This window comes from Gigantopelta aegis, chromosome 6 (assembly GCF_016097555.1).
Source record: "Gigantopelta aegis isolate Gae_Host chromosome 6, Gae_host_genome, whole genome shotgun sequence".
NCBI classification, from domain to species: Eukaryota; Metazoa; Mollusca; class Gastropoda; order Neomphalida; family Peltospiridae; genus Gigantopelta; species Gigantopelta aegis.
The window spans coordinates 90,314,592-90,329,017 of NC_054704.1; the positions used below are offsets into that span (position 1 = coordinate 90,314,592).

At 36.7% G+C, this 14,426-nt stretch overlaps 1 protein-coding gene across 2 annotated transcripts in view; it reads right to left on the reverse strand.

Moving 5' to 3' along the window:
* Positions 1–14,426, reverse strand: part of LOC121375322 (serine/threonine-protein kinase Sgk1-like) — a 116,191-nt gene that overhangs the window by 100,374 nt on the left and 1,391 nt on the right. Inside the window, exon 2 of one of the 2 annotated variants that reach the window (XM_041502719.1) lies at positions 14,237–14,360. In XM_041502719.1, coding sequence (XP_041358653.1) covers positions 14,237–14,356 — 120 coding nt within the window. In that variant the 5' untranslated portion in view covers positions 14,357–14,360. Of the gene's footprint in view, positions 1–14,236; positions 14,375–14,426 lie in introns of those variants that run through there. The other variant, XM_041502718.1, reaches the window with a different exon arrangement.

Below are 14,426 nucleotides of genomic sequence, written 5' to 3' on the forward strand. Positions count from 1 at the left end.
CAGAACACACATACAACATACCATGATCATGACATAGCACACATAAGAGAACTTGAACATGACATATCACTCACAACAGATGCAGAAAATAATTTAGCACACACAACAGAAACCGGAGGATTGATCACTTAACACTCAACAAAACACGGAGAGAACACTGCACATAACATAGTCTGGAGATATCACTGAACACACATCATGCATAACCTGGAAAGATCTCGGAAGACACATCATACATAACCTGGAGAGATATCTGAACACAGTAGAACCTGAAGAAATTACTGAACACAACAGAACCTGGAAAGATCACTGGACTCATAACAGAACCTGGAGAGATCACCGAACACACAATAGAACTGGAGAGATCACTGAACACACATCATAATTTGGAGAGATCACTGAACACACAAAAGAACCTGGAGAGATCACTGAACATACAACAGAACCTGAAGAGATCACTGAAAACACAACAGAACCTGGAGAGATCACTGGACACACAGCAGAATCTGGGGAGATCAATGAACACACAATATAACCTGGAGAGATCACTGGACACACAATAGGACCCGGGGAGATCACCAAATACACAATAAAACGGTGTCCTCCCATTTTGCCTACAACCTACTTTGCCTACACCCAGTATGAAAAGATGTCATCCCCATTTAAAAGTGTAACATTCCATATATGGTCCCGGTCTATAAAAAAAGAAAAGAAAGAAAGAATGTTTTATTTAACGACGCACTCAACACATATGGTTAAGGACCACACAGATAATGAGAGAGGAAACCCGCTGTCGCCACTTCATGGGCTACTCTTTTCGATTGGCAGCAAGGGATCTTTTATATGCACCGTACCACAGACAGGGTAGTACATACCACGGCCTTTGATATACCAGTCATGGTGCACTGGCTGGAACGAGAAATAGCCGAATGGTCCCACCAACGCTGTCTATAAAAATAACATGACAAAATAATATGACAAACATATATTTTATTATAAAAACGATTAACATTACACAACAAAAACAATTAAACTATTAAAATGACCTCACAAATATTAAACAAATGTTTTGTACAAACTTTAACTTTAATCCCATATCAAAGAATCATGGAGGCCATTAACTTTGATCACATATTAAAGATCCTGTATGGGACCATTGGACTAATACTAATCACCATAAAGAGCATGAAATCACCTTTGCGCAACTAAGCCCTAATTACATTACTTATGTTCATTATAATCTTAATTATTTATATAATACAATGTTTTTATATTAGTTTGAGACACAAAATAATAGGGATTGTCCCACTATTAACTAGGGATGTCACCTTTTCATACTGTAGGCAAACTGAGTGTAGGCATACTGTGTTGTAGGCAAAATGGGTGTAGGCAAAGTGGGCTGTAGGCAAAGTGGGTTGTAGGCAAAGTGGGTTGTAGGCAGGTGTGTGCACTGAACACACAACAGAACCCGGAGAGATCACTGGACACACAACAGAACCTGGAGAGATCACTGGACACACAACAGAACCTGGAGAGTACACCTAACACACAACAGAACCTGGAGAGATCACTGGACACACAACAGAACCCGGAGAGTACACCCAACACACAACAGAACCTGGAGAGATCACTGAACACACAACAGAACCCGGAGAGTACACCCAACACACAACAGAACCTGGAGAGATCACTGAACAAACAACAGAACCCGGAGAGTACACCCAACACACAACAGAACCTGGAGAGATCACTGAACACACAACAGAACCCGGAGAGTACACCCAACACACAACAGAACCACACAACAGAACCCGGAGAGTACATTGGAAATGTAAACCCTATATCCTTTGAATGAGCTTCACTTGAAACCGATGTATCCCAAACCAACAAGCTACTAAACATAGTTTCTTAATTAAAGGATACCAGTTTCAGTTTGCTTAACTATTCTGGTTTGTTTATTGCACTAGCTGGTAAACCAGGTAATCTTGAAACTAGTGAAGTACAACCTGAGGAAGCAGAACCAGGAATTATCTTTAAAAGGACTCCCATGGCGCAAAGAAAACGGAAAGAACACTATACACAACATGACATCAGCTTTTCTGATGACTCATCAGGAACGAATACTTGCCTAGAAAAAGAGGTTTTGTATAGACAAGTCGTCTGATTCTGATGCACCATCATCAAACAACGAACATGGAGCACTACCATGTGACCAGATACATGTACGGTCACACAAAATCAGGGGTGGGTCAAACAAAAAAACAAGGATTTCACGAGTCAAGAGTAGTTTTTTTCACATTATTATTTTGTTCAATTGGTCATTTTATTTATCGCATTATTATTAACAAAAGTAAAATAACTTTTTTCACGTAATATTTTGTTTAAGCGGTGATTTTATTCATACATACTTTTACTATTATTCCTTTTTGAATGTTTGCTTCTAAATATTTTCTATTTTCAAGCTATCTCCTTTTTAAAAATAAATATATGATTTGCAAAACTGAAATGTTTTAGAAGTGATGGTTCTTTCAGAATAAATATTTAAATTTACTTGATATACTGTTGGTCGTAAATGACGCATTTACTTTAATCATGAATAAATGTCGTAACTACAACTATTTAAGCAAATAACTAAAACACCTAATATGCTATAAATACCGTAAATATACAAATAAATCATAAATATGTTCAGCTTTCATTGTCATTAAAACAAATTTGACATCTTAACTACTGAAAAACAGTTTTCCTTCATTATCTCGGCTTTTTAAAAATGCATTTTGATGCACTTACGTCCTTCTGGCTCTCACACGACAATTAATAGATGAGTCCACGCAATGCTGTTAGATCTACTGGTAGACCGGTAGAGCTGATTTTAATCAGATTGTCTATGGGACTACTTAATAGAATTCTCTCTACGACTGCTGTCATCCACGCGTAGGGTACATGGAACCTGCAGTGCCTGCTGGGTAATTATTCCCAGGTAGGGCATCATACACTTAGGGAAAATACCCATAATTGCACCCGTGAAGTGGGTGAAACTTGGTGTACGTGGCGTTACATTTAGTGATTTTCCGATTAATGGAGCTGATTGAAACTTGGTGTACGTGGCGATACATTTAGTGATTTTCCGATTAATGGAGCTGACTGAAACTTGGTGTACGTGGCGATACATTTAGTGATTTTCCGACTGAAATACGTGGAGATGACTGAATTTTCCGATTAATGGAGCTGACTGAAACTTGGTGTACGTGGCGATACATTTAGTGATTTTCCGATTAATGGAGCTGACTGAAACTTGGTGTACGTGGCGATACATTTAGTGATTTTCCCATTCATGGAGCTGATTGAAACTTGGTGTACGTGGCGATACATTTAGTGATTTTCCGATTAATGGAGCTGATTGAAACTTGGTGTACGTGGCGATACATTTAGTGATTTTCCAATTAATGGAGCTGATTGAAACTTGGTGTACGTGGCGATACATTTAGTGATTTTCCGATTAATGGAGCTGATTGAAACTTGGTGTACGTGGCGTTACATTTAGTGATTTTCCGATTAATGGAGCTGATTGAAACTTGGTGTACGTGGCGTTACATTTAGTGATTTTCTGATTAATGGAGCTGACTGAAACTTGGTGTACGTGGCGATACATTTAGTGATTTTCCGATTAATGGAGCTGACTGAAACTTGGTGTACGTGGTGATACATTTAGTGATTTTCCGATTAATGGAGCTGACTGAAACTTGGTGTACGTGGCGATACATTTAGTGATTTTCCCATTCATGGAGCTGATTGAAACTTGGTGTACGTGGCGATACATTTAGTGATTTTCCCATTCATGGAGCTGATTGAAACTTGGTGTACGTGGCAATACATTTAGTGATTTTCCCATTCATGGAGCTGACTGAGCAAACTGTAAAGTAATGCCATAAATAAATTAAGCTCATTATTAGCATTACCAACTGACAAAACATACCATGAATTTCACGACAATAATTACCTCCCACAATTGTTACATGACCATACCATAATTACCTCCCACAATTGTTACATGACCATACCATAATTACCTCCCACAATTGTTACATGACCATACCATATGATAAGTGAACTATAGACTCGATCAAGAGGTGGGACGTAGCCCAGTGGTAAAGCGCACGCCTAATGCGGGGTCAGACTGGGATCGATTCCCATCGGTGGGCCCATTGGGCTATTTCTTTATCCAGCCAGAGCATCCATGACTAGTATAACAAAGGCTGTGGTATGTGCTATCCTGTCTGTGGGATGGTGCATATAAAAGATCCCTTGCTACTAATGGAAAAATGTAGTGGGTTTCCTCTCTGTGACTGTCAAAATTACATTATGTTTGACATCCAATAGCCGATGATTAATAAATCAATGTGCTCTAGTGGTGTTGTTAAACAAAAAAGAAACTTTTAGTCTCGATCAGTTTATATTAGCTTTCCTTTACTCCAGACACTTCTGTCTATATCATTTCGTAAGCTCTTATTTGATTGGAACACACAATTTCGTCATCCTGCCCTAGTGTGAACAACAGTCACGGACCAAAGAGTTGTTTGTTTCTGTGTGGGGGAAAACAGGGATTAAACATGCCTTAATGATTTTATTAGTTGCTGTCCAGTGAATAATTTAATTACTTATGTGCAGTGATATGTTGTTACAGCGTGAATTGTTTATTTTCCTGTTATGATTTATTAGTGCTAAATTATTTTTGCATGGCATATGAAAGACGTTAGCATTGCGATAACGATTACCATGTCTTTAATAATTAAAGGGAAAAAAATATAATGAAAAAGAAAAGCACAAAGTCTATTTGTTGACAGTATTATTGAAATCAATACAACGTACAACTGGACAAAAGATGACTTCGGCTTATACACAAGGCCGATGATTTTGTACTTGATATTTAGGGTCAAACTAAGAGGTCGGCTAACACAAGGAGTCAGCTAACACATGGCAATATACTGTATTACTTACTTGAACCATTTTGACCAATTAATCCAGTACAAGTTTCCTGATCCAGTACAAGTGAGTACAATACAGGGTTACTTTCCTTTAAATTGCGAAAAAATCTACATATCTACCCTGATTGGCAAAAAGCAGAAGATTTAATACCCCCACAGCATGATGTATATTTTGATAGATTATTAATCAATCACTAATTGGTTTGTGTAAACTGAGTGATAATCACAAAAGGTCATCTGATTCCCAGTACCGAGTCGGTACTGAACTGAAACACTCGACATTGCTTCAGGTGGGACATGAACCCAGTACCTCCCAAACACGAGTCCGATTAAGCAGGTACTATAAAATCAGTCCTAACAGTCTTAACATCTTCAAACTGCCCTCAAAAAGGGAAAGCTACACTCTACAAACAACAGAAGGAAATGAATATTTTAACCCTGAAATCGGTTTCCATACCTGCATATTGTTTATTTGCACATGGGTTGGATTAAGAAAAAACATTAGGGCATGGAGCAAGGAAAAATATATATATAATATATTATACACAACGTGGAATTTAAAGGAAAGGCAGGGCGATATGCATGGTAAAGTGTTTTCAATAATATCTGAAATCCTGAGGCCTGCTGATAAACCCATCAAATATAATGTAACTGTCATTCCTGATCAACAACAAGAGATACCTGTTGTTAATTACCACCTATGGTAGGTTATTGTGATTAGGAGGATGATGAACCTAGCTAGATTCTGAGGAGCACCCTTTCTGTTTTACGTAACTTGCGTTGGAAGATGCTGTGAACACAAGAAGAACAAGAAACTCATTGATTTGCCAAATTTAACACTTTAAGGAATGTATTGTACGTAACGTGTAATGTTTCTTTTAAAATGTAATAAATAGACATATTTTCCACTGCTAATAATGATTGAGGGTCACTGACTAACAGGACTCAAAATAGCTGTTTGTGAAATGTGAAAAGAAGTCCATGTTTTAAACTTGGCATGTGAAGTAGAAATTCATCCACTAAAGCTACCCGAAGAGACCCCACTAGAGCACTTTAATTAATTAATCATCGGCTATTGGATGTTAAACATTTGGTCATTCTGACACGTAGTCATCAGGAGGAAATGGTTTATTTAACGATGCACTCAACATATTTTATTTACGGTTAGATGGCGTCGGACATGTGGTTAAGGACCACACAGATATTGAGGGAGGAAACCTGCTGTCGCCACTTCATGGGCTACTCTTTTATATGCAGGATAGCACATACCACGGCCTTTGATTTACCAGTCATGGTGCACTGGCTGGAGCGATGTAGTCATCATAGAAAACCCTCTACATTTTCCCAATATAGCAAGGAATTTTTAATATGTACTATCCCACAGACAGGAAAGCATATACCACAGCCTTTGACCAGTTGTTGTATCCTGGTTGGAATGAGAAAACAGATGTATGTAGTACAATTATCTCATCTGCTATTTAGCTAGTTTTTCTGTTATATTTTAATTTCATAATTCTTTAAAATACAGATCTTAGAGATCCTAATTTTTCACACACTAACCTAAACCCTCTTGTCACCAAATACTATCTTATTTCCAGTAGGCCAGCCTGCTGTTTTAAACACTAATTACAACAGGCCATGATTTACTTCCTATTTTGAACCCTACTTTAAAGGAATGCTCGCACAAGGCTTTTGGACTTGTATGCATATTCAACAATATATAATACACATTATTGCTTAATATCAACAAGTATAATCTTATAGTTAATTAATAAAACGGTTAAATGTGACGGCCACCATATATAACAGGCGCAGCTATTTTGTACCATCCCTGTGAATACGCCCTCTGGCGAGTTGGTAGTTACGTAATACTTAGAACTGAAGAAACAAGACATACCTGATTTTTGCAGATGCATCGCAATGTTCTGTAATAATATCCATCCCAGTAAGCCAGTACCAAGTATATATTATTTTTCAATACAAAATAAACCACCATTGTCAAAGTTTCAAAATAAACTGTATTATGTTTTGTCCGTACATTAACCCATGTGGTCTGTACCTATGGTTCCTGATTTGCAGATGTATATTTGGACGGTCACTAGTCACGGTGTCTAAGACACACACAAAAAATGTGCCTGTTTTATTAAGATCATAGGGTATTGTAGGATAACCGGCCACCCCTAAAATGGTAATAGACATTATCAGCCGTCCTGGTTTATTACTGTAAATAATTCTGTAAAACCCTTGATTAAGTAGACTTTCCCATCTAAAATCACAAAACTGACCAATAATGATGTAGTCCCAAAGAAATAAAAATTATCACTTGGGTATCGTGAGTGGTAGTTTTTGCTCCAAAGTACCCTACCAATAGGCCTAATAATATGCAGTTTTCCTTTGGATTTTATTAAGAGAGAAAAATACCATAACCCCATTTCGTTTTATTAATGCAAACTGAAATATATTTAGTTAAATAGTTTATTATATTATCAAGTCATTTATCTAGTTTTATGAGTTGATGAAAGCAAAGCGACTTGTCGTAAATGAATGCGTTTGTTTACACTGAGCATACAAGAGTTGGTCAGAGCTGATGTTACTTCACCCCAAGCTAGAATTCCCGACACAACGAAAACAAAACAAAATGGCTGCCCCCAGTTAGCAGGAATAATCATGGTTTTTTATTAACTCTAAAATTACGCATTTTTAAGTGCTTAAAGTGTCAGTATGTGTTGGTGGTTCGGGTATGCATCTTTCCATCACATAAGGCTCATCTTTGAGTTTACTATCCCTTTAAGAAACAGCATAGTATAATTGTTTACATGTATTTCACTTGAATTGGTAATAAATGGGTCTAATACGGTTAAATGGACAATGACCTATCGAGACCTCAGGTGGGTGTTTTACCATGGAGTAATCAGTGACCATTATAAATAAGATAATCAGTTTAGTCAACATGGAATTACATACATTTACACAATCAGTATCTATCAATACAGTCATAATTGTACATGTAGGTTTTGAGTTTACAGCATAATATTCAAGTTTACTCCTACCCGAATAAGCTATGTGATTGTCAGGTCAAGTCAGGTCATAGGAATTAACATGCAAATTCAGAACAATCTGTTGTAGTGCACATCTGTCATGGGCACACGCCTGTCATGGGCGCAGGTGTATGTTACCACTGTAAACACTAGGAGAGGATATTATAAGAACTTTTACACCATGATATAGGTACCACTGTATAGTATTTAGAATATTGTCAAGTGTTTTAATGGGGGGGGGGGGGGGAGTTGTTTAATGACACCACTAGACAACACTGCTTTATTAATCACTGGCTATTGGATGTCAAACATTTGGTAATTCTGACATACATGCCCGCTATATTTTTCCATTGGTAGCAAGGGATCTTTTATATGTACTCTCCCACAGATAGAATAGCACAAACCACAGCCTTTGATATACCAGTCATAGTGTGCACTGGCTAGAATGAGAAATAGCCGAATGGACCCACTGATGGGGATCGATCCCAAACCGACCGCACATCAAGCGTGTGTTTACCACTTGGCTATGTCTCACCCATTTAAACACAAATGGTTAAAGTTGGCTATGTACAATTCTAGAGTCTTTTATTCTGATAAAAATCGAGGTACTCAGTCTGAAGTGGTGTTTGCAATGACCATCTACTAGAAAAACAAAATTTAAATTTAAATTTTAAAAGTTCCAGTATTTGTTGTGTATCAAATATTATTGTATGTACAAAGTACAGGGTTTTATTTCTCAAATTTGACTTGACACCAATGGCTTTGACTTTGGGAAATTTAGCCTTTTTAACAAAATTGGGAATTTTCAGTTTCATTTACACAATATCTCATTAAGCTAAGTTAGAATTTAAAACAGTAATACTATATATTAATGTACTTGTATTAATTTATTCAAAGTAATATATTTATTTTGCATTACATAATTTAATAGGGGAGGGAAGGAGTGTTTGTCAAGTGTTACACATTATTTTCTAAATATATCTTTATATAATAATAAAAATGGGATTTATTTATATTCAGATTGGGAATTTTTTACTCCAAGACATAGTTTTTGGGGAATGGTGGGGAATAGTGCCAATTATCAGAGTCTAGAAACATAGGTGATAAAACCCTGTACTACCTGCATGCTATCTGTAGTAAAGCACATCCAAACAAATCCATGTGTTAATTAGGAGTAATGTATAACATACAACATTATAAATGAAGGATTCCTCTCCAATTCTTTTAACCAATGTCACAATTATATACTCAACAGAATTAATTGGGGGCCAGTTGACGTTTTGATAGTCTTTGATAGCAGTACAGCGATTTATCCACGCGTTGTATGGTACCGAACATCAGAACCTATCCAAATACATATGTCACAGAAAATTCCCAATTTCTTGGCTATAAATTCCCAATTATTCACCTGTCTAATAGCAAAATCTAATCATCGTCAATATATAGAATCTAAAAATTAATCTACTTACCAATTTAATTTTATTCACATCTAAGCTGAACAGACAAAAATTATTTCATGCTGTTTACACTGGTACTCAATGATTTGCTATAGACCTTTTTCACATTCCACTGCGCATGTGTCCGTTGCGGGGTAATTTGAGGACGCAAACCGCGAACTCACACGAGATCTCGCAAAAACAGACATGTGGACAAGTTGGGGGGCATATCGGATATAAGCTGAAATAATATTAATGTGTGCGTGCGTGTATGTATGCAGATATTCATTGTATTTAACATGATTTAAATATTTATAAAGCATTATACAGATAAATACATTCAGGATTCTTGTCGGGAGTTATTAAAAATTTTGTTCGGTATTTGGAATAAAATAAAATGATACATATGAAAGTTGAGCTATGGTATATAAAACATTAGAATCAGGCCCATAAGAATGATATCTGGAGTTGGGGGAGGGGAGGGAGCACAGTCTGTAGTGGAGGGACACAGTCATATTTTAAACCGGGTTTATAAAAGTGGGGCTACCAACCTAAGAATGGTCAGAAATGTAACTGTATTGCATATACAGCTATTTAAATTCGAAGCAAGATTATTTAACCTAAGAAAGATATAAGTGTTATTTAGCCTATAACATATTAGACTAGCTGACAGCATGATAATATAGCTACAAACTCAGGATGGTCTCTTTATTATAAACTCATGAGGGTTTATTATGCGCAGTCATAAGGAACCAGTCATAAGATACTTCGTTTGAATGTTTGAAGCAAACATATTCAGTACCATGTCAGGCCCGTAGCTGGGGGGGGGGGGGGGGGGGGGGGGGGGAGGAGAGGAGGAGGATCGGGGTATTGGACAATCCCCCCCACGCAGGATTGAGAGTTCCGCTCAAATGAAAAGAAAATCGGATTTTACATATAAAAGTCCATGTCCCCAAATAACCGGGATAACATAGCAAGAATGTCTGTCTGAGGTTCCATTTGCTGAAGGTTCGATCCTCCTCAGTGGGCCCGTTTGATTATTTCCCGTCCCAACCAATGATCCATCAAAGGACGTTGTGTATGCTATCCTGTTTGTGGGATGTAAGAAGTATGCCATGTATCATTTATTATAAATACATTGGTACGACTGAAAATAAACAGTTTCTTGTCGTGGCTCTGTGACCAGGCCATTTTACATGCATACCACAACTTAATGCAACTTGTTAACGTATATTTCGCAACAAAAGTTTGTGTATTATTCTCGAGTGTAACCGGTGTCATCTCATTGTTTAGCAAGGGGTTCTATATATGTATATATATATAAATCTGGCGAAACCCTCTTCCCACCGTCTACGGCTCCGCGCCTTTGGCACTCGCATTTGATGAGTTCCGTTTACATAAAATTTCAATCCTCCCACCCCGCTAATCATGCTGGCTATGGGCCTAAGTTATATACAATATTCATAAGTTAGACCAAACATCAAATTAGGATCGTATCAGGTTGCATGGGTCTACCACTTTGGAAAAGTTGCTGAACTTTATGTTATATATAATCATGTACGTTATAAAAACGTGTGATACTTGCATACCATATCAATATATAGGACTTCTCCTTATGCTTGTAAATGTGTATCAAAGTACTGATGGTATCGCTAACAATCTCGACCAATGTTCTCAGGTACAAAATACAAAATAGTAACCAAATACTATTGTACATACAAATATATGTTTACTTCAAACTGATCTTCATGTAAAGAAGATGTCATCTTCTAAATTCTTCAAAACAAACAACGCAAACAGCCGCGTTTACTCAGTTTCTGATGTCATGCTAAGTTGTAGGTTTTCGCGTGTGACAGCTCATATATGTTTAAAAACTTCATAAATATCAGATATTATTTCAAGTGAAGTTGTATGTATCTGATATATACCGGCCTCGGTGGCGTCGTGGAAGGCCATCGGTCTACAGGCTGGTAGGTACTGGGTTCGGATCCCAGTCGAGGCATGGAATTTTTAATCCAGATACCGACTCCAAACCCTGAGTGAGTGCTCCGCAAGGCTCAATGGGTAGGTGTAAACCACTTGCACCGACCAGTGATCCATAACTGGTTCAACAAAGGCCATGGTTTGTGCTATCCTGCCTGTGGGAAGCGCAAATAAAAGATCCCTTGCTGCCTGTCGTAAAAAAGAGTAGCCTATGTGGCGACAGCGGGTTTCCTCTAAAAAAAAAAAATCTGTGTGGTCCTTAACCATATGTCTGACGCCATATAACCGTAAATAAAATGTGTTGAGTGCGTCGTTAAATAAAACACTTAGTTAGTTAGTATCTGATATAAATGATAGTGAAAATAAAATAAAATAATAAATAAATAAAATAAGATAAATAAATAAGTAAATAAATAAATAGACACATAAATAAATAATTTGTGGATGGACATGTAACATTGATTAGTAGTTGTACGACTGTCTTTTTTTAATGAAACGATAAGGGGAAAATGGAGCTGTGATAAAGGTCTATGTAAGTTAGGGGTTTTGTTGTTTGTTTTAGGGGGAAGGGGAGGCATATTTTATTAAATTTTAAATACTGATACATGTGGAGAATCCGCATCACTGGTAAATCCGCGTGAATATTTAACTATAATTCTAATTGTTAAAAGTAGCAAACACATTCCACTAAAGTTAATTTTATTGTATGAATCTTTTAATTTTGCGCTGTTAAAATACCCTTGACAGCGGCTCCGGAGACTTCGTCTAAGTTAATGTTTCACTGCTTTTGTTCTTAAACCACTCTGATGTAAACTTTAGTAGACCGTTTTTTGCAGCCATTTTAACAGCTTATACAAAATATGTACGTTAGTCGCTAGAGATTCACAGCTCCTACGAAGCTACTCACGATGCTCATGACAACTGTCGATCATGCCCCCCCAATTTGTATATAGCCTCGATACCATCCAATTCAGCAAGGGACGGTACTCCTCGCGCACATGTGCAATGGGAATGTGAAAGAGGTCTATTCTAAGTAGCACACTGTAGGCATAATGCAAACAGAAATCAGTCATGTACTGTACATCAAATTAGTTTCCATTGCTGATAATTTTAACATTTTGTAATGAAACTGATCTAAACAATGTATCGATCTTCTTAAACAGTACATACAAAAAAATTTCTTCCCTTATATTTTATTTTCCTGCAAAAAATAGGATAGCACTTGCAATTTGAGACAATTAAATAATGTGAATATGTTTTTTTGTTTTTGTTTTTTTAATAAATATGTTTATCATCTATTAAAGGCTTTGTAGGAGATGTCGCTGGCACTATAATTTGTTATATCTCCTGCAATATTTTCCTAGGAGATATCGCTTCTTTTGTTACACCACTGTGTATGTTTCAGTGCTAAATCTATCATTAGTGGCATCATGCCATTGTCATTCTGCTAGTTAACGAGTCTACTGCTGCCAAACATTGTGACATTCAACCCACGTTACTGACATTGTTTACAATTGTCGCTAATGGATGATAAAAAGAATACCTCCCTTGTGTCTTGTGATATCATAATTTATCAGCACTCATTGATAAAAGTATAAAAATCCTCGGCAAGCCTCAGATTTCATACTTTTTATCAACTCATGCTGATAAATTATGATATCACAAGACACTCGGGGAATATCCTCTATATATTAGCAACCACCAGTTTTGAATTTTTAAATAGTACACTAAATAATATATATTAATTTATTTAGAACAGTTAATGTTATTTGCACTGGTAAATGAACATATTACAAATTACATGTTAATAATTATTAATAGTGATTATAAAGTGCTTTGAACATATTGAAGTGGTGGTCGGGGATTTTTTACTTTCTAGTATGTAACTGAAAATAAGAACAATAAAAATAGGTGAATTTTATTTATTATTTATTTAACAACAATGTATTAAAAAAATTAATATAATTAATTATATGTTTTAAATAGTATTACATAGGTTTCAGCCAAAGGGTAAAACTGGTATGGCGCCATTACCCAAAAATTTATTTTTTAAAATTAACGTTTTGACAAAATTAATTACTCTCATCATTACTGTATGATTTTCTTAACCCTAAACTTAACCCATTTTCTCTCTGGAGGAGGTCCTCCATACCCCTTGTTGACTCTGGTTGCATTCAATTCTATAGCGCCATACTCCAAAATTTCTTTCTGGCAGAAACACCAATATGCATAAATTCAATGGCCCCCAAAATTCCCAATTATGACTAAAATCGAGCTAATTTTCCCAATCCGATCAGCCAAGAGACTTGGTGAAAAATGCTGGATAAATCCTTGGTATATTATGTTAGCAAGTTTTGACCACAGATGATTTGTAAACATTGTTGGAGTAAATTTTGAGCAGTGCTGCAAGCAATAATTGTACACCCATGGGTTTTTCATAATTAACTTTGTTGAATATATTACAAACCTGGCACCACGGAGCGGGGCTTGGGGAGCTAATTCTGAATCAAAACTATGATTGGTAGTAAATCTTAAAGACATTAATTTTATTTGTAAATGCAAGAAATTGCATTTCAGGACATCTAGTTTTCAAAATGTTATGGGGAACATACCCGCAAACCCCCGAGACACTTTGCTTTGCACCCTCCATCTCAGTCTCCCCCCAAATATCTACTTGCTTCCACAATGCCTGCAAATGCATATTAAACACCTTGTTAAAACACTGTGCTAGGCTGTCATTAAGTAAAGCAGTATTCTGTTCTGTTTCACCTCTCTGTAATAATTATACGCTTACCACAAATTTTTTATCTTTTTCCCAGGTCTGTGTGTCCGATATGGAAACAATGGGTGCGTCACCAAGCCCGTCTCCAGAACCACCATGTGACATCGTACTCATCGTCCAAAATTCAAACATACATCTGGGGAAAAACATGAAGAAGAAAATTTAACTTTTTTGTAGATCCAAGAGATGGGACCATGACCCA